Here is a 22,419-nt window from a genome sequence, read left to right as displayed (position 1 = left end):
ACCAGAAACGACCAAGACACCACAGTGGTTTTACAAGCTTCCCGGTTCCTCTCATCTTTCACAGCCAACAGACCATACAATGCACTCAAAAAAATGGACTCAGGGCTTCTGTATCAAAGATCTAAACCTCCCCTGTTTTTACAGGGTCAGAAGGTCACACATCAACTGCATCATAAAGTTCCTACAAAAGGCAAATAAGATACTACAACTGCAAGTCCCTGTGTGAAGAGGGCATGACCAGCAAGAAGATCTTGATAATCCTCCTGAGCTCTAGTGCCCCAAAGTTGAACTGTGCTCTATATCATTTCTGAATTTAATACATTTTAAACAACCTTTTGGCATTGGGAGGAGGGTTTTTTGTCCTAGACAGATAAGCTTCCACTCCTACAAGCTTGAAGGAGTTAAAACAATAAACTTACTGTAGCACCAAAGCGAAAATCATCGCTTCAGAAAGAGGATTTTATCCTGTACCAACAACAGGCAGTACAAAGCAGAAGTGAAGGAAAATGGTTTAGTAAGAATGCAACCAAAAGCATGCTATTCATCCACTTGTCTTAATACCTTGTTGAGGTCATTACTTGCCTCCAAGAAGGAAACCATCCCTTTACAACCATGACAGATTTAGAGCTGGTCTGTAACAACTTTTGAATACTGTATGTTGACCTGGTTACTGAAGTTCCCTGTACAAATATATTGGTTTAGTTTAACACGGGACTACTGGAAAAAAACAAGCAGAAAGGAGAAAGAATAGTTCAAGACAGGACACTTCTCAGTCAAAACATGAGTTAAGAGTAAATGCCAAGACAGGAAGGGGCCCAGAGAACACGGGAGATCAAAAGACCACTGGCAGGTTTGAAAAGGAACATTCTCTCAAATTCAGTCAGACCTGCAAGGTAAAAACAGAGGATACACAGTGTACTGTAGCCCAAGGCTCAAACTGAGAGAGAGAATTGTGGAACTCTGACCCAGGATAGCTAAAAGGGGGTGCTTTGAGAGAGACCAGGAAGAGAAGAGAATACAGCTAGCCCTGTAATCATCTCAACCCCATTAACAGACATTCTTGAAAATATAACACAGTCTATTATCAATTACCAAACAGCACAAAAGCTTTACTCCCTTCACCACACTCCTTGCTGCCTTGAAACTTTGCAGAAGTTTGAACAAAGTTCTCTGGCCTTCCAATTTTGTTCTCTTGCATTTGGCAGATTTTGATGACTTCCCCTGTTTCTAAGGGACACTAAACCAAACTATGGCTCCATATTGTTTACCATCAGTAAATAACTAAAAAACAAGGTAAATGTCTTAAATAAAGCAAACAGCAAGCTACCATCTTAACAATTTGATGTGAAGTAAGATTAGAAGACTCTGAAAACACATAAAAAACAACTTTCAGTTACTGTTAAGTTCAATTTTTTTAAAAAAATGTTGGGGCAAATTTAATAGTTAAATTCAGCTGAAAATTTATTAATTTTAATGAGAATTTTTTTCTGATTTCCCATACTTTCCAATAGCAGACCTGATTCCTTCAGTCCTACAGTAGTATATAAAAAATATCTTTTGCTGGAAAGTGTCATTAAAATTGCAGCCTGCGCTGAAGAACAGTCCTGTTTACTATGCTGATACTGAGAGTAACAGATCATTCTAACGAAATGCTCACGTGCAAGTATCTAATTATGTATATTATATTTTAGATGCTTACAGAGACATACACACACAATTTTGAGTCCATATTCCTTGAGTTAATTAAACTGCTATAACACGTTGTTAGAATTTTCAAACAATAAAAACAAACAAATCCTTTACCTGATGACTGGGTCCAACTCTGATCTCGCCCTGGGTGCTGTTCAGCCTCCTACCATGGAAGACAAAGAACATCTGTGAGTAGAGGTTATAACTAACAAAACTTTGTACTATTGCGCACACAGTCAGAGAAGGCCAGAAGGGACCAATGTGATCCTTTACAGACCAGCTCTACAACACAGGCCTTGCCTGAATTTGTTTGAACTAGAGCCTCTCTTTTAGAAAAGCATACAATCTAGATTTAAAAATTGCTAATGACAGAGAATCCACCACAACCCTTGGTAAGTTCTCTCAGTGGTTCCTTACCCTCACTGTTAAAAACCTGCATCTTTTCCTACTCTGAGTTTGTCTGGCTTCAACTTCTAACCACTAGATCTTGTTATACCTTTGTCTGTTAGATTGAATAAGCCCATTAATAATTGAGACACAAAAATGTGATCATGTATATACTGTACCAATACAAAACCCTTTTGATATTATGTTTGCAATGCATGCTGAAAAGCAGCAATAATAAGGCACCATTAAAGCAGAAACAGTGGATACACTCAACATAGCAGGGAACTTTGTGAATGGCAGAGGTCAATGAAGACAGATCTGGAATTTCTCGCCAAGTGGCTGCAGCTTTATTAATTCCATAAACACAGTAACTTCTCTGGGCCACCTGTCCTGGCAACACTGAAAAGGGGAAAGGTCAATAGATTCTCTGTCACCTGCCTCCCCCTTTTTGATGTTCAAATCACAAGCATCAAAGCCACAAGGCTTACCAACTGCTTACAATCAAGGCTTTCTCAGAGCCTGCATTTCCCCCAAGGCCTTATCATGGCCTGCAACTCAGAATAGCCTGCTTCCCTGAAACCCTCCTTGCCTCCTAGAATGGGTCAGGCTTGCCACAAATCCAACCCCTTTTTCTGAGAAAGGTGTACTGATACCGAAGTCTTAGGAAAAGAGGAAACTTCCCCACAGCCACCTGACCTCTATGGGTTTGCAACACCAACCTGCAAATCAATACCTACCTAAGTGGAAATGGGGGGGAGGAAGGGAAGGGAAGGGAAGGGAAGCAGTTGATCTTTGGGTCAGGAACTGTTTTCTCCTATTCTGTGTTTGTACAATGTCAAGCACCATGCAGTCCTGGTCCATAACTAAGGCTTTTAAGTGCTATGATATTATCAAAGATAATTTCCAGTGGACGGCACAGAAGGAAGGGGCCCTCTTGTAGCTTGCTCGATAGTATCAACTTCCCTGTGCCCAAGCCAGCCAACTCAAAAAACCTGTTGCAGGGACAAGGGCCTATCCAGTGAGATCCATCCTCACTGCCCCATTGGCTGATTGCTGCAACAAGGAAACCCAGGAGGTATGTTAGAGACTAACCAATTTATTTGGGCATAAGCTTTCTTGGGCTAGAACCCACTTCATCGGATGCATGGAGTGAAAATACAGGAGCAGGTATAAATACATGAAAGGATGGGGTGTTGCTTTACCAAGTGTGAGGTCAGTCTAACAAGTTAGATCAATTAACATCAGGATACCAAGGGAGGAAAAATAACTTTTGAAGTAGTAAGAGAGTGGCCCATTACAGACAGTTGACAAGAAGGTGTGAGTAACAGTAGGGAGAAAATTAGTACTGGGGAAATTAAGTTTTGGTTTTATAATGACCCAACTACTCCCAGTCTCTATTCAGGCCTAATCTGATGGTATCCAGTTTGCAAATTAATTCCAGTTCCGCAGCTTCACGTTGGAGTCTGTTTTTGAAGTTTTTTTGTTGAAGAATTGCCACTTTTAGGTCTCTTATTGAGTGACCAGAGAGGTTGAAGTGTTCTCCTGATGGTTTTTGAATGTTATGATTCCTGATGTCAGATTTGTGTCCATTTATTCTTTTGCGTAGAGACTGTCCAGTTTGGCCAACGTACATGGCAGAGGAGCATTGCTGGCACATGATGGCATACATCACATTGGTAGATGTCCATCCTTTCATGTATTTATACCCGTCCCTGTATTTTCACTCCATGCACCCGATGAAGTGGGTTCTAGCCCACGAAAGCTGATGCCCAAATAAATTTGTTAGTCTCTAAGGTGCCACAAGGACTCCTCATTGTTTTTGCTGATCCAGACTAATACAGCTACCCCTCTGAAACAAGGAGGTGTGGACTGCCCTCTAGGTCCCAGCTCGCAATCCTATACTGGGTTAACATCAGCATGCCTTAAGAAAATTGTTGAGACTATTTTCATCCCTTAAAAATAGTATCCGAAATGAAAACTTCATGCTACATTTTCTTGAAGTGTTTAAAGCACTAGAATAAACTGAGCACAAGAAGTTATTATCCTGTTCATACAGTGTTCCCAGAATAGTAAAAGGTGTTGCAAAAAAGAGCAGGAAGAACAGGAGGGACTGTTTTTGCAGACTGCAGATCCAAATATAAATAAGTCCTAGGTGGAATGCAATTATCCATCACAAGAGATAACCTTGCTTTTGCAAAAACTGACATGGAATTAGGACATCCTCCTTATTCTTTATCCAGAAGACACCTCCCACATAATATACAAAGGGTGCCACCTACTGACCCATCAATTATGAGTTACCATGGTCTTCCACCCAAATATTGCCTAGGTATGGCCCTGGTAAGCTTTAGAAATTACTATTATTGATTTGCTAAAATCAGATGAGATAACACCTCACACTGGAATGGCTGCAAAACAGAAAGTCAGTTTCACCAGTAGTATCTGGCCTCAGACAAAATTAAATGAGTTTTGACTGAGTTTAACCAAAAAAGGCACTTTCCTACAAAATCATGTATGAAGGGACTCTCACATCATTCAACCATGCTGCAACGGTATTTGTAAGCAAGTAAAAACTACAAGTTTCCAGAGGAGTGCCTTTATTCAGTCTATCAGGAAAGATTTTTACTCCAAAGGGATATGTTCCAATTACACAGTTGCTGGTTGCAGCCGAAGTGTCACCATATGCTGAAAGAAGAAAAATCCACTCTCTTTAATACTACTATGGAAATATTTGGAGTAGCTCAAGAATGAAGAAAGTTTTATATTCTCTAAGGCAACAATTCAGCCAGCACAGCAATCTGACAGCATGGAAATTATTTCTTAAACTTCTGGAGGAAAAAAAAACCAATGTGCACGTCAATCTGCATCTTTATCGTCCTCCCTCAACCTCTTTTGTTTGCTGGTTATATTTCAATATATTTTAGCAGACAGACACTACCAAAACTGAAATTATATTTTATTGGCTAAGTCCATCTTTTAGGAGCCACACTTTTGCAGAACAGTTTAACACATATGGCATGATTTTCAGAGGAGCTGAGCACCCTGACTGCCATTGACTTTATCTGGAATCTCAGGCGCTTGGTCTTTCTGACGAATCAGACTCACTAACTGCTCTTTGCTTACATCTGTGCTTGTGGGCCCATAATGCAGCTACAGCTAGAGATACTGCATTGCCCTTCACGACCCTATCAAAATGTATTAAGGAGTGCAACAAACTCCAAAGAGGTTTAAATATCTTAAGGAGTGACACTTCTGCAAGACCTCTATTTTAAAAACTATATATATTACACACACACACACACACCCCCATAATTCAAAATATTACATACTGACACATTATATAAAAGAGACAATTACTGCAGTCAGTCCATAGACTCATTTAAATGCACTAATACAAACTTCTGATCACAAAATCTCAGTAACAGCAAGACACTAAAATGATGCTAAGCCATGAGCAAATTCCGGAAAATTTTTTAAGAGAATTGTGTGCGCATATAAATATAAAGAATTTTATCTGATTCATATGGGAAAAGTAAATACATAAACCTTGACTTAAGACATGTGTCTAGTCACTGTCAAGTACGGCAAAAGTGCATGAGGTTAGTCACTGACCCATATGTTCTCCAGTAGCCATTGTAGGCACAATGGGGTGAATTAAGGATGAAGAAATTAGTTAAGTTTTCTCTACATTCTAAAAACAAAAATCAAGACAGTAAATGCTAACATGTATTAATACAAGAATATCCAACTGAAACTAACAAGAGCACCGTTACAAGTTACAAAGCCCATTAAGAATCATGGACATTTTTTTAGTACCCATTTGCACTTCTACAGCACTTTCCATCCCATGGTCTCAAAGTATTTTACAAACAATACATTAAATCTCAATCTGTGAGGTAGGCAATTTTTATGCACCCTCATTTTACAAATGACAAAATTGAGGAACAGGAAGACAAAGGCCACACAGGGAGTTCGTCACAGCCAAGAATAGAAACCACTCATCATAAATCCCAGTCCTGTGTTTTAACCACTAGCTCGATACTTCTTTCCTGCTACAAAAATAAGCACGAAAAAGTTAAATGCCAAAATGCTTCCCTAAACTACAAGTCCACATAAAAGATTAAGTACCTATCAAAATGTATTCCTCTTATCTAAGAATATCTGTATGTACACAAAGATACAGCTTTAATACAGTATACATTTATTTTCTAACTCAGTCATTTCTTTGCTTCAGCATAAACTAAAAATCCACCATTTAAAATGAGGTTGATCAAAGACTACCACCAAATTCAAATGAATTCAATTTTTATTTAAAAAAAATATTTCCTCCTATGATGAACGAGAATTTGTAGTTTATGGTAAATTATCCACTTCCTTTATTATCACAGCTCTGTGCAGTGAGAAAAACAAGATGCTAAATTCACCTTTTCATTCCTGAGCATCTTTCTGCTCTAGGGCTCAGTACCCAGAAAGAGATCTAGCAAGAGGGACTCATTGGGGTATTAAAAGAGCTCTGTAGAGAAACGCAGCTGCAGACCTAGAAATGCTGTTTGCCTCAGCATATCAGCAGAAAGTTTTTAGTGTCTCAGCTCATTCTGTAAGGGGCACACTAGCAGCTAGAAAGAACACCACTCTGCATATCACTACTGCATATATCAGAACAGAATAAATGTTCCATGTACTAGATACTAAAAGGCTGGAGAACTCCCTGAGCTGTTTGCTGGGCATCCATTTTTCCTTTTGGAAAAATAAAACATCTTTTCTACATCTGAAAAATGCAGTGTGTTCTGACCCAGGTCTCAAGTTGAGAACTGGAGTGAAATCTAAAGAAAAAAGAAATACATATCCACCACAGCTGCCAAAAGAGGGAAAGGGGCAGCTGCTTCAGTGGTTAATATATTAGCTGCTCACGGCTAAAGACCTGGGTTTAAGTGCACAAGTGAGATCATCTGACTCCTCAAAAGAGCTTTTACCATATTGCAAAACTATCCTGCAGGTCATGAGGATGAGCAAGACCTGAACAGACTCAGAACTGGAACTAAGTGATTCAAGGGGACAAATTTGGGTGTGCTATTGTTGCCTATGCACACGATGCTCGAATGCAGCAAAATCTATTGTAAAATCCGCCATTTCACAAGCACTGAATTAAGTATAAACAGATCCAAAAAAACTCCTCCGATTCATCTCTTCCATATTTTTCATTTTAAAACAAGTTACAGGAACCCGCAATATTTTCATATTCTTAAAACAAAACAACAGAGTTAAACATAGCTGTAAATGTAGATAGTAACCTACTGGTAATTTCAACACAAGCCAAAGGCCCCTGAGAGAAATCAATACTATTTTAACCTCATGCTAATTCTAACCACACCAAGCTATTGCTTTCATTTGCTTTACATTGACTTTAAATACTAAAACGTTTCATGCAAAAGTCTCAATATTTAGTCTCAATGCTCCAGCATCCTAGAAATAGTCAATGTACACTAAATCCAAACCTTGGCTCCCATTTTCCTAACTGCATTTGTATGCTGTTAGACAGGGAAACCCAAAATGCCCTCCAATCACCAATACTCGCACTTCTCTCCACATAATGTTCTCTTTTCCTTATTGTCATTCCTCTTGCAATTTCCTCAGTATATACCATAGAACCCAAAGGTAAGTAAGGAGATGGAAGAGGAAAGAGAATTCTTTTTTTGGAGGGGCAGGAGTGGGGTGGCGGCAAGGGAAGAGATTAACTGCTCTGAAATTATTATTTTTTTTGTGTGGGGGGAGCTCTCTCTCACTGGTCTTCACGTCCTACGGCTCACAATACCCCTGCCCCTCAATGAAACTTGTAATTCCTATCAGATACTTTTTAAGCCAATTTCCACCACCCCAAGAAAGGAATGAAAGTGGGAAGAAAACGCTTGCTACAGAAACTAAAATGTACTGTACGCTTGGAAGCCAAATTGTATCAGTCGAGCACAATTACAATAATAACGGGAAGGCGCTCTCTGTTTATTCCACAGAAAGGGAAAAAGGGACCCAATACAGTATATGAAATCTGACACAAAAGAAACTGATGTAACAAAGCAGTATCCATAGCAACAACAACTTAATATTTCAGTCCTCTTCAGCTGCAGTGGATTAAATATAATGACAAGATGTTCCCTTTGAAAAGTAACCTGTTGCCATGGAAACATTGTATTCTATGAAGTAAACAGGGGCTGGACAGAAAGGAGATGGAAGCCTGCAACTGAATATCAAAAAGGCAGAAGTATCAGTAGCAGAGCAGGGCAAAGCACTAGCAGTCTCTAATCCAGGAGAGGCTTGTTCGGAACAGCTAGGAGATGTTCACTTGAATAAAGCATTGTCCTTTCAATCCTAATGCAATCGGGGATTGGAGGGTTCAAGGCCAACGAGTGCCCTTGAAAGAAAGCAGTTAAGGGGTGAGGATGAGAAGGAAAAAGAGGAGGTAGGACAAGATGGAGCAAAGCTTTAACGCACTAGGTTTAAAAATAAGTATTTTTTGTTTGTAGGTCAGGCTTTTTTGTGATCTAGGTTCATATCTAACTTTGCTCACAACAGAAATTAGTTTAGCCCATTTGGTTTAGTCACTCGTCTATTTATCTGCAGCAACAAACCAGCATCCCATTAGTAGAGTTGGCCAAGACTGATGGTTTCTGCTCAAGGAAACGACACCGTTTCAGAAGAGCAGGGAGTTTTTCCTGCCAGGACTGAAAGGCCGCAGCAGAACTGTTGTGGGCTGGGGACTGCGAGAGGGAGGGGTGTTTAAGAGCAAGCCTGAAGTGCACTGGAAGAGCTAGGAGGGCGGGCTCAGGGATGGAAGACCAAAGGTGCTGCGAGTCACAACTGAAGCGTATTGTCAGTGTTGAGCAGGGCTCAGGTCAGGACTATTGGGGGTGACGTGCAATTTTGAGGAAGCAAGTACAGCACTTCCCTGCACTGCCCAATTCTTCTGGCATCATTGAAGTACATGAGAGCCTGAAACTCAAAGCTGATGTTTAGACCCAGTGCTACCGGCAGTTGTTATTCCTTTGTTTCTATTCTGCCAGTAAAGAGAGGAAATACACGGGATTGACCTTGGGGGGCCATGAGTCAGGTGCATGCTGCTCAGACATGCTTACTCAGATACTGCCTCATCTAGCAATAAAGAATTTAAAATGTCATTATGTGAGAAACATACGATGTAACAATTGTATACCTTTAAAACCAGATTATGAGCATGGAGAGAAAGGTGGGGATCTTAGTATCTAATTCAGTGGACATCAGCAGCTCATTTCTCTGCACAATGCACCCAAAGGCTCATTTATGTTTTGCTGCAGTCACCATCCACACTATTACCAAATTCTCTCCAAGATGCACCCTCAAGGACTAATTCCATTGGGTACCCAGAAAAGTGCCTCCTACCAACAGTAGTTAGGAGCCATTGTGCCAATAAAAAAAAACAATTTTTTTTAAAAAAAAAAAAGAACCAAACCAATTTATAAGCCAGCATCCTAGGCCGCCCTTGAGGATTAAGTCTGTCTCCTGTTTGGCAGAATCTTCTCTGATTATTCTATACTGAGATTTATAATTAACCAGATTGAAACCGAAGCAGAAAGGGGCTTCAAGCAGACTTTAAATGCTGCATCCACAATGCACCTTTCCAAAAATCTTTTTTGCTCTCCTCTTGGGAGGTCTCTGGGAATATTTTTAGACACCTGCTCTCCACAGACTGCTTTCCAGCGCAACCTATACACATCACTAAGCCAAAAGATCACAGTGCACAGGAAAACCTTCAGAAAGCAAAGAAAAAACTCGGGCAGCCTGAGAAGAAGCAGATCTCTGGGTCCGGAAAGAAAAGATCCTGCAAGAAGAAAACTCTGAGTAAGCGTACAAATACCAGAAGTTGAGTCCAGAAGAAGTTTAACACAAAGAAACAGAGCAACTTGGAATTTACATTAATTGATACTAGTACTCATGGTGAAAGGTAAAGTAAAGGCTAGAAACTAGCTAAGTAACAATATAAAGCATAGGAATACAGGAGCAAAATTCTACATGGATTTCTTGCACCTTTCACTGAAGGATCTGAACTGGCCACTATCACAGACAGGATAGTAGGCTAGATGGACAACTGGTATGATGAACTATGGCAATTGTTCATTTGTGCTAAATTTGTACAATCTGAGAAGAAGTGACCTGGAAGAATTCCTCAGGAGGGAGTGAAAGTTTTTGAAATGTTTGTCATTTGGTTCAAGTGGTCCATTCTTGAGGCAAAAAATTTGCTCTTCAGAAATATTTATAAGTAACCTCAGGCAGGGATGAGCTTGCAGTAACAAGAGGGGAGATTCCATTGGACAGGAAAATTATCCCTGTTTCCCTTCAGAGGGGTGACATAATTTTAACAAGAAGCTAACAAGAGTCCAGGAATGCAACCAGTATATCATTCAAGAGGACACATCATAGAATAGTACTCTCTCCTATTTAGTATTGTGCATCTATAAAAAAGGATTCAAAATTTTCCTTACCATACCCCACACCCCAAAGAGCACACCACACCACCTACACACTTAAGAACATAAAAGACAACAAAGCTTGATGAACACTTCTTCCTGTTCAGCACTAACTGGCTTGCTAGTCTTCATCACCGCACTTCCGAATTTCAAACACTTCACAGCAGCGCATGGCAGTGGTTTTTTGTTGGTGGTGGTGGTTTGTTTCTTTGTTTTGCCTTAGAAAATTCAAACTTAAAAGGAACACCATCAGCTAGATTAAGACCCCAATTTTTACTCTGGAATAAAAAATAGTGTGAACGTAGGAGTGGTGAGCAGAGCATGAATGTACAAAACAATGCGATTAGAAGAGATTTTGTGAATGATTAATTTATATTAACGTATAATATTATTGCAATTGACTTTTTTTTTTTTAAAACACAAAACTGAAACATTCACAAATTTGGAAGCTCAAGTGATACAGAATTAGGACTCCATTTTAAGATAAATAGGGATCATTATGATCAGTCTGACCTCTCGCATAAGCCAGGCCACAGTTATGGGTGAGACAGTGCTTTTCATTAGAAAGACATGCAATCTTGTTTTAAAAGACTTCAAGGGGTGGCGAATCCACCACAAAACTTGGTAACTTGCTCCAGTGCTTAATTTTCATCACTGTTAAAAATTTGCACCAAATTTCTGGTTTGAATGTGTCTAGCTTCAGCTTCCAGCCACTGGATCTTGGTATGTCTTCATGCTGTAAGATTTAAGATCCCTTCCTCTATTAGAAATCTCCTTTTCACATACAGGATAGAACCAGAAAATGAAAGTGACTAAAATCTGACTATAAACAAGGATAACAATTTATGTTGAATTTTTTTAATACCCTGTTTTTTAAAAAATGTATTTGGCAAAATAATGCAAGAGTTACTTTGGTTGTGAGTCAAACATTATTTATAAAAAAGTTTCGGGATTAGTTAAAAATGGAATGGATTTTGCAATTACTAAATCTAATGCAGGAATGAGCAAACGTGTAGCAACAGTTGTATCTTCAGCGCAAGTTCCATCCTGTTCATTGCTTTAGGAATCAGAACATGAAGGAAGTGGAAGAAGGAACATCCCACATCCACACAGTTCTTTGAAGAGGCAAGAAGCTGGAAAGTTTCCTAAGCCAGCAGGGGAAACAGCTTCTTCTTAGGGGTAACAGCAAGGACATGAAGTTCCAGTAGAGGTTGTGTTTATTCCTGAATCAGATTTACATTTGGGGTAGAAAGTTGCTTTAGTCCTAAAAATACTATCCCCAACTATAAACAAAAGTGTAACTGACAGATCCACTTCCATTGTCAGAAATGAGTGAAATGCAAAAATAAAACCATCAGCATAAATGATTAAAAGTAATTGAGATTGTAAACATTTCTTCAGTATTAATCTAAGACTGCCTTTATCTTTGTTGCTAGTATTCTGCTTGCAAGTATGAGTCATTTTATATAGTTTCCTTTTACCAATCTTTATACTAAATGGTATTTTACTCTCTTCAAAATTAGTACTTGCAAACATAGACAATCTCATGAACAGACTGGAAAAGTGGACTAGTTTTACTGTAGATTCTGTATGGATTTCTGCCATCCTTGTAGCTGATAGACACAGTTTTTTGAATTGCTGTAACAATCAGTCTGGAAAAATATATAGTTAACGTAGCAACAGCTGCTAATGTGGATGCAGTTATACCAGGTTAAAGGTGTTTACATCATCATAATTTTTAAATGGCTAATGTTCAACATCTCTGCACATCTTGAAACAGAGGTCCACTAAAATGTGTGCGCACACATGGAGGTGACCATAATTCCCTCGGCTGGAACTGTGAGCAGTCTATCAGTTGAATTCTGCATTGCTTATAACATTGTTCCAAAGAGCTGATTTGGTGATCTACTGCCAGAGTTCTGTCATGTTGTCCATGAGACAAAGGTTCAATTTTCAGTCCTTGTCTTGCTCACTGGGCCAGTGGGGACTGCAGCAGATGTAGAAGCAGCCTCAGAGGAACTGGATGGTAGAGGAGATGTCTGGCATCACCCAAAAGCGAACACCTCTGACCACTGAGGGGGTATGGGCAGGCTCCCCCTTGGCCTGAAGGAAGACAATGGGGATGCAAGTCTTGAACTACGGGAAGTATAAAGCAAGACATAAGGGACTGTCAACACAGCAGCACTGATGGGGAGGGACAAGTCTTCTAACTAAAAACAAATTGCAACTTTCTGAGAAACAAAGCTGTAGGTATAATCTTACTGACTAAATGTCACCAACTCAACAGAGAATCATAGAATATCAGGGTTGGAAGGGACCTCAGGAGATCATCTAGTCCAACCCCTTGCTCAAAGCAGGACCAATCCCCAATTTTTGCCCCAGATCCCTAAATGGCCCCCTCAAGGATTGAACTCACAACCCTGGGTTAGGCAGGCCAATGCTCAAACCACTGAGCTATCCCTCCCCCGTACTGAACCAAGCCTATTAAAAAAAATCTGGAACTACAATACCTGGCAATGAAATCTGTCTGTGGTACCCAGTGCACACATGGCCCTACACACACTTACATTTTCAATCTGATTTTACAAACACTGGCCTTTGGGGCAGGAACTGCCCTTTACTTTATGTCTGTATAGTGCCTAGCATAATGGGCCACCAACTTAGGTAAGGCCTCCAGACACCTCTGCAATGTAAGAGTTTTGCACCACCCCTCCCTCTCACCCGCATTTTGCTGAAGGGAAGCAGACACCAAGGGGTTAACTGACTTGTCCAAGACCACACAGTCAGTGGCAGAAATGGCTCTTTGGAGTTTCTAGCTCCCAGCCCCAAGCTCACTCCATCAGAGCATGCCAGCTCCTATACCTAGACACAAACCTTACAGGAATGCTGTTCATCCTAGATTGGCTGTCTCTCCTCCTACAACAGGATAACCAGTTTAGAAATCTGCATGAGTGTGTATGCACATGGTGGCTGAAAAAACGAGGGAGAAATCAAGGGCTCAGTTCTTCTACTTTTCTGTGTAGCATGAAACACAGCATTAGAGAAGAGTATTTTATATCAGCAATGGTACATGATAAAGCATTCCTATAAAACAGTCATATGTAAGCTGTCTGGGGCAGAGACCATCTTAGTCTGTTTGTACAGCAACACAAGGAGCTATCCTCTGACTGGGGCTTCTGGGTGCTAATGCAAGAAATAAATATTATGTACAAGAATTTTACCATGTGCAAGTTATTACAAAGACTGAATTGTTTAGCATTTCATGCTTTTTAAGTGGTATTTTTTGTTTTCCAAATGTAATATTTTTGTCTGACAAATATATGTTTTGTTATGACCTGGAGGGGTGTTAATTTTTTCCACCTCCATTATTTTAAATTAACCTGATACTTCTCAAAAATAAATATCACAGTGCTTTTATTTCTGAGCCAGAATACAGTATCTTTTAAAACCCCTTTTTATGTTTAAAGATCTGTGACACATGTAGTGCTGGGAAAATGTGCTGGACAGACACCCCTGGAGAACAAAAGCCTGTTTATCCCCAGGATAGGAATGGCACAAACACTGTGGGTGCAACCAGTGTGCAGCACTACCTCACCAATATACCTTACCCTTGACCCGATGGACCCACCCACTTGGAGTAAGCAAGCATAGGCTCACACTAACCAATCTGTCTGTACCTAGGAAACAGTGTTTTGGGGGAGCCCAACACACAACTTTTCAGCAACATTTTAAGAACACATCCCCTCTCTACACACTCAAAAAAGAACAAAGAATATTAAGAATCACTCATGTTACCATATTGGCACAATATACAACCCCAGACACTGACAAATCAGCAACAGCCCACATTTAGCTAAACAGCCTCGGCTTTATTTCATGCTCAATGACTACTCAAAGATATGGAGGCACAACATTTTAGGAGCTATGGTGTTCACTGGACTGATCTGGCCTGGGTGAGAGGATAACTCAACAGTTATGGCTCATTCACTAATTGGACTCTGATGAGGCTGGCAAACAGGGTGTCAGTGCCAATGCTGTGCCAGTGTTTGCAATGTATATACCTACTTACTTTTAACCTCCAGGCCGCTGAACTGTCAGCACAGGCTGGAATTGAACTGGCAACCTCCAGGTAAAAGGCTGTATACGTTCCATTACCAGTGCTCTGAGCCATCCTGTCACCCTAGAACTCAGTACTCCAACAACTGGCAGACAAGTTATTCTGAATCAAGAACTACAGTGAAGTGGCATAAAGTCCAGTCCATCATATCAGCAATCCGATTGGCTAGGCAGAGGTCGGTATGAGACCAGCACTGACTATTTCATTCATCACTGCACAAGCTCAGCTGGTTCTCTGAGCAAAACAGCACTGCAGAATCAAGTTTCCTTTTGCTCATTTAACTTAACAAACATAGCCCCCCAAATCCTGTTTATAATCAGCAATGACAACTTATTCACTGTTTTTCCTAGTCAGGCACTGACCTAAAAAAACCAGTCACCACACATTTATTCGGCTTGCTTGAGCCGCTTCTATGCCAATTCGCATGCAAGGGGTCGGGGAGACAGAAAGGGGGAAATGGCATCTATTTTATATGGTCATCCGGTCTGAATTCTTCCAGATCTACTTTGGCCCACTCCAACAGATGCGGGTATAGCTTATACAGCTGTTACATGATAAGCGTCTCTTAATGAAGATTTCTAATACAGTCTGCCAACATTGCCACATTTTAGACACACGTTTGTTGCCTACAGCTGTGACAGGCAAGCAGAACTGTGCTATTTGCTTCCAGATACTTCCAAAATTATCACCAGAACTATCACTTGTCCTGGGAAACAGGTTCTCAATCAAAACAATCTCCACCCACCTCCAAAGCAACCAATGGCTGCGGATCTACGACCCTCCCTGAAACATTATCTAAACACAGTCTCTTGCAGGCCCCACCATTTCCTTACAGCCACATAGGCACCCCTGCATGCTGGCTCTGCAGCTCCCTGCAGACATGCCGGAGGCTGGGCATGCAGAGAGAGCCACTGAAATTAAAACTGCATCATGAGGGGGGGGGGGGAACAACAATCCACGCAGCTTCAACGCTTTGCGACATGCATCCCCCAGCCAGCAGATTCTGCCGGCACCCTGCTTTCCTGCCCCATACAAACCGCTGCACAGCCGGGCTGAGGCGATTACGAGGTTCTGAGGCGCATGCAAGAAGGATGGAAACGGTTTCATACCCCTTTCAGAAGTCGCAAAACAGAAGCAAAAAAGCATCGTTTTCTAGGTGAGGCCAGAGGGCTGTAGCCTACCTGCAGGGGCTGCCTGGATCATCCATGACTCTAACAGGCTCTGGTGGGTCTAGCTGTGTTCCCGGACCCCTACTTAGGGGGGAACTCTGCCTTTTGCTACTCTAACCACTCAAAATGGAGGCACATGCAAGCCTGGGAGACCTCAGCGAGCTTTCACTGAGCTTGTGCTATGACCTAAGCCTGCACGCAGAACGCAGAAACTTCGCCCTCGGACTGACAGGACTGAGCATGTGCTGTGACCCGCCCTCATCATCCCCCCACGCGCCCGCCGCGCAAGCAGCCGCCGCGCGGCCGCTTCCGTAAATAAACCGCCTCCCCCGCCCCCTCCCGCGCGCGCGCGGGCTCGGCCGCGGCCGCGCGCCCAGCTGGCGTGCCGGGGAGGGGGGCCCGAGGGAGGCGACGCCTGGGGACGCCGCCGCCGCCGCGCGGGCTTCGTCCCCCGCGTGTTTCCGGGTGTGCGCGGGGCCGGTCTCCTGCGGCCTCCGCCCCAAGGGCGACAACCCGGACTCGGGGTTCAGCAGCCGCGGCGACCGTGACCGTGCCAGGCAATCAACGGGGCGAGCGCCGGCCCCAAGCCTTTTCCATCCCTGTCCTGCCCCGCGGCCCCCTGAGGTACTTTTGGGCCGCTTGCCCGAGGAGCCCCCTGTGGAACAGCGGGAATGGCACTGCCAGCAGCGGCGGGCGGAGGAGGGGCCGGCCCCCTCCGCCACGGCGAGCCCGGAGCTCGAGGGGGGACCTGTTTCACAGCCAGGGTTCAGAGCAGCAGCCGCCGTCGGCTGTCGTGGCAGAAGAAAAGGAACCGTAGAGACGAACAAATCTATTTAGAAATGCCTTTTTTAATTATTCAAAATACTTACACCGGTAAAGCCCTAATGTGGATTCAGTTATGCTGGTATGAAGGTGCTTGACAGGGGTACTCCCTTCCTGGACAGGAATAGCTATACCTGTGTAAAACCTCTTTAAAGCAGCTTACCGCATCTACACTTGGGGTGGTTGTACCACTTCAGCTATACTGCAGGGGTGGGGAACCTACAGCCCGCAGGCCAGATCCAGTCCGCTCCTTCATTTCAGCCCACCCATGGCAAGTCTCTGCACTGCAGGCCAGAAGCCCCAAGCCTCCTCAGCACCACCGTCCCCCACTCCCACGCAGAGGGCTGCGTGGCCCACAACTGATTTTTCCTGTGGGTCAATGGCCCCCACCCTTGCTATACTGGTATGTTGAAGCTGTACACAGTTCTAGTGTAGTCAAAGCCTAACTTATTATCCCCATTTCATAGATGGGAAGACAGATGCACAGGGTAAGCAAGATGCTTAAGATCATGCAGCACACTCAGTGGCAAAGTCAGGACTAGAACCTAGATTTGCTGAACCCAAGTCTTTTGCACTAGCCCCTGCTATATCTCTACTTCGTGCCTTCCCAAAGGAATCCAAGCAGCACTTAACACTGTACATACAGGAATCTTTTCAACAATAACTGGAATGCAACTACCATTGGGGACAGGGCAGTAGCAATCAGGAAAACAACCAACACAGCACCCCACACAGCAGTGAAGGAAGTAAGTAACAGGGGTTTTCCTCAGGAAACATGGTACAGAGGCACTGAATTTTTACCATCCAAAGAAACTCAGTTATTAGGGCTTTACCCAGAAGCTAGATCTTACCCACACAGTGAGCCTCATGAAACTCAGCGTGTGTAGACCTTGGAAGAATAAAGGACTGTGATGACCCTGTGAGAATTTGAACCTGTAGTCCCAAGGAGTCTAGCCTAGTCCTTCCTACTGAAATCCTGCACCACTGAAGTTAACAGGAGTTTTACTATTGACTTCAGTGGGTGCAGTACCATTTCCTTCAAGGGTTACACTATTTATTTCACTGAGAAGAGTCTTAAGTAAAACTACATGACTTTGCATCTTATTACACAATTTTATATGACTTGGTTAAAAAAGATCATATACACTGATACAAAAATTCCAAGTGCATATTTTTATACAAACTGCCCCAGAATCAATCTACTGTGTTATCTCAAATCAAGTAACTATGACGGTCTTTCTGCATTCCACATTTGAAAATAACAACTTTGAAATGAAAATCTGATGGAAAAATTCACTGTACTTTTAAATATCTGAGTGGGGTCCTACCTCTAACTCACAAAATATATTTTAAAGATTTGCAATTAATACTTTTGGGGAGATATCCCCAAAATGTTTTGGTCTTGTTTTACTGGCTCTGCAGTAACGGTTTTGTTTAAATACAGTTACCAGAGCTGGGCCGACGTCAGTAGATGATGCCAATGCCCACCACTGGAGTAGTCTAAAAGTGAGAGAAAGGGGAACTTAGTTTGTATTTCAGCTGTCTGTTGAAAACGAAGGATGAACTTGACTAATGAACATGTTCCAAATGGTTAAAGAACCGAAGTGGTAAAGAGTTGTTTGGTTTATTTGGTTTTTAAAAAGGATCTCAGGACTACACTAGAGTCTGATCAAAAACAATTTAAAATAGTGTTCTTTTAAGCATTTTAGCTACTGTAAAGATACATCCCATCAACTCAATTATATGTAAAAAGGTCAAAAGATCTGAGATGCAAAGCAAAAGTGCAACAAATATTTAAAACAAGATCATTTTAACAAACTGTCCCAGATAATAGACTAGCCAAGGATAATTACCTAATACCTGCATCACAGTCTTTTCCTGGTGACCGCTTTCAAATGCAAAGACCCTGTCCCCTCCCCCTTACCATTTCGATTTCACTCCCACTACTCCCAAGTTTTGTTTCAGGGCATCTATCCATTTGCCATTCTCAGCCAATTGCCATTTCAGGCTGACAGGCCCCTACGTAGATGCTTTAATTTTTAAAAGGATAAAGAACACGTATACCATAAACATCACTCCTTCAGGAAAGTTCCACAGTCTTTATATTATCTACATTTTACAGATGAAGAAACTGAGGCACAGAGACAAATGTTTTACCATGGTCATACAGGAAGTCTGTGGCAGAGCCAGAAACGGATCCTAGAGCAGTGGTCTCCCACCATTTTACACCCAACCTTTTGAATTTAAGGGCAACCCAGGATCTACCCTACCCCTTCCCCGAGGCCCCATCCCTTCTCCAAAGCCCCGCTCACTCCATCCCCCACTCTCTCCGTCGCTTGCTCTCCCCCATCCTCACTCACTTTCATTGGGCTGGGGTAGGGGGTTGGGGGTTCGGGGGGGTTTTCAGTGTGGGAGGACACACTGGAGTGAGCCTGGGGCAGGGGGTTGGGGTGCAAGAGGGGGTGAGGGGTGCAAGTTCTGGGAGGGAGTTTGGGTGCAGGAGGGGGCTCCGGACTGGGGCAGGGTGTTGGGGAGCAGGAGGGGTTACAGGGTGCTGGCTCTGGGAGGGGGTCAGCGCTGGGGCAGGGGGTTGGGGTGCAGGCTCTGGGAAGGGCAGAGTGTTGGGGTGCAGGAGGGTATACAGAGTGCTGGCTCTGGGACAGGGGTCAGGGCTGGAGCTTGGGGGACAGGCTCTGGGAGGGGCCTCAGGGTTGGGGTATGGCCTCCCACGGGGCAACATTTACCTCCAGTGGCTTCCGGTTGATGGTGCAGTGTGGCTGCCACTAAGGCAGGCTCCCTGCCTATGCTGACCCCATAAGGCTCCCCCATATGCTGACCCCTGCCTATGCTGACCGCCTATGCTGCTCCCAGAAGGGGCCAATTCGCCCCCTCCCCGGGGTGGGGGGAGGCAAGGGGCACATGGCTCTGCACACTGCCCCTCTCTGCAAGCACCACCCCCGCAGCTCCCATTAGCCACAGCTCCCCATTCCTGGCCAATGCTTGCAGGCAGAAGCAGTGCGCAGCGAGACCCCCTCTGCCCCGCCTCCGCACTGCAGGTCTGCACTGCAACCCCGCTACACCACCAGAGATTGCGATTGACTGGGAGATCCTCTAGGATCGACCAGTCGATCATGATCGACCAGTTGGTGACCAGAGTCCTAGAGGAATAACTCCTTGTCTGGGGCCTCCCCATGCCTGGATTACTTAAAGTGTCCAGGAAAGAACATGCCACACCAAGGACATGGCTTGCTTTAGTTTCTGCTCATGTTATTTTAACCCGCCTTGCCAAGAAGATCTTCAAGTTAGCTAACATCCAAAGAGAACTTTGAATACATACAGTCCTATATACATGCTAAGTAATAATATTAAGTTCAGCTAGTGATCCAGGTATTTAAAACGCACCCATTACCATTGTTTGTAAAGTGATCTGAGGTCCTCTGATAGGGGGGTGCTATAAAAGAGGCAACAATTTATGTTGTTCTACCAAACATGTAATGCTGTCGTAAACACTATCACAATTATTGTTCCTGTATGGCTTTCCTCCTCTTCCATAGACACAATGGCCCTGGTACATCAATGTAATTATACACATTCATCTGTAACACCTGGAGGGAAGGAGGAGATGTAAGAATACAGAATGCAACACAGCACAGATAGGGAAAAAAGGCGATGGCTGGCCTAGGGCTAACACGGGAGATGATAAGCACAACTCATTGGTTTTGAGTTGCTGCATCCAGAAAAAAAAAGGGTACGGGGTTCAGAGAGCTCTCCCTCTTTCTCCACTTCATTTCTATGGATGACAACAGGGCATGATTGCAGGAAAGACACACGGGCACATTCTGCTTGGACCAAGACCCATGTCAAGAAAAAGCACTTCCCTGATGGTGGCAGGGAGGGTGGGCATGAGAGACAGAAAGTCTTTCTTCTATGACAACCTTGGGTTAGAGACCCCAAGATGGTTCTCTTCTGTGTTTAGCCAGTCTGGAGAAAACCCCACTGAGTCTGAGGAGGAAAGGGGGAGCAGCTGAAACTAAGCAACAGGGAAGACAGCTGGAGTGCCAGAAGCTTTTAACTGGATAGGAGACAGCCTACATCATACAGGGAGAGGAGGACACTTAGCTATTCAGAGGCAGCTTGGTGTAAGTGTGCTTTTATAATCATTTTAGAGTTGCAAGTAATATTGGGATCACTGAATAGATGTGATCAACGGTTAAGAGATCACAAGACATACTATTGTAAACTGTCCCATTTGCAAGCTGGACACTATTTTTATGATCCTATCTTGATAAGATGCTAAACCCCTTAATTCCCACGGATATCAAGGAGAGGGGAGGGCACTCAGCACCTTGCAGGATTGTTTTTGTGCACATATCTATGGCAGGGAAATCACCCTGCCCTAATTCAAAAAGAGCTACTGAGTCTCTCTGTGCTTATCCAACTGGGAACGACTTTCCCTGTGCGTTTTCTATGCCATAATTAAATTGCCACCTCAATATTTCTTTTTACAAATGCTTTGTGATTTGTCATATGCTGGAGAATATGTTTTATTTAAAACACCTGCCACGCCACATACATTGTGTGTGTAGCAAAGCATAGTGACAAAATATGAGCACTCATTTTAAGGCTCTGATGTGAAGCACAAAAGTAAATTAAGAACCTAAGTGATAATTTCATCTTTCATATCTTCCATTGCACTATGCATTGTAATACACATAGGGCCAGACACTATTCTGAGCCCCCAACACTAACCAGACTCAGAGTGAGTTAAGGATGAAGACCAAGACAAAACGAGTTTCTTTACTTTTGTCTCGTAACTCAGACTTTTCGTGCTATTTTAAACCTAGTTGGTGTTGATTTTCCTTTTAAGAAGGATTTTCTGGAAAAGGGCATCAGTTATTAAAAAACATCTCAGAATTCTATTTGGAAGTAATATCTTGGCATTCATTTGAATTCTATATATTTACAAACAGAACTATTTCAAATCCTCTCTTATGAGCGATCCTATTGGCACTATCAGATTCAGGATGGGTCTTTCAGTCCAGGGTTACTGTATCAACGTAACTATTCTGATGCCAATACCAGCTTGCATGGGTCACGCCAGCTGCGAGAGAAGATACTCTGAGTCCTTTCTATTTCACTGCAAATTTGCGCGGTCATCGTGAATGAAACTGCATTAGCCAGAATTTGGCTTCACAGCTCCTTCGAAAATCCCAGCCATAGCTCTTGACAACTTTATACCTGTTGAACTACTGGATAATGATAAATGATGATGATGTATGGTACTCATTAGCAAAACACCTGCACCTCTGAAGTACCCTGCTTGCACATGCATCCATGTCATGTGAAATTCCATGGTTTGGGTGCCTAACTCCATTAGGCTCCTTTGAAAATCCCATCCTATATAGCTGAATAACTTCATGCACACTGCACTGCTGTTAAAATAAGCAATTTCCTGGATAGGTTTCTCTCTCCCTACACACACACACACACCCTTACCCCCACTTCACTTGGTTTCTATGCAATGGATGCCCACACAATTCCCTAGGGAACATTGCAAAGCCTTCCACAGTGACAAAGCCTTTCCAGCATAACAAGGAGGACATACACAACACTAACATCCCCTTCTACCTGACCCCATCTTCATCCCCAATCCCCAAACGCTAAAACACAACTCTATCCCAAGCAGAATTTTTATACCCCAGAAACTCCATGAAGTCCAATAGAAACTTTGATACTGCTC

The 22,419-nt window shown here is 42.9% G+C and overlaps 1 protein-coding gene across 12 annotated transcripts in view; it reads right to left on the bottom strand.

Annotated features, from left to right (window-relative positions):
• RERE (arginine-glutamic acid dipeptide repeats) overlaps positions 1–22,419 on the bottom strand; it is a 396,332-nt gene that overhangs the window by 137,433 nt on the left and 236,480 nt on the right. For 8 of the 12 annotated variants that reach the window (XM_037881385.2, XM_037881387.2, XM_037881386.2 and 5 more), the window contains one exon: positions 1,804–1,852. In XM_037881385.2, the coding sequence (XP_037737313.1) occupies positions 1,804–1,852 (49 nt within the window). Of the gene's footprint in view, positions 1–1,803; positions 1,853–15,869; positions 16,093–22,419 lie in introns of those variants that run through there. The other 4 variants (XM_043531924.1, XM_043531925.1, XM_037881389.2 and 1 more) reach the window with 2 other exon arrangements.

This window comes from Chelonia mydas, chromosome 18, assembly GCF_015237465.2.
Source record: "Chelonia mydas isolate rCheMyd1 chromosome 18, rCheMyd1.pri.v2, whole genome shotgun sequence".
Taxonomy (NCBI): Eukaryota; Metazoa; Chordata; order Testudines; family Cheloniidae; genus Chelonia; species Chelonia mydas.
Note: the sequence above shows the minus strand (reverse complement) of the source record. Positions and strands in the feature narration are given on the sequence as shown.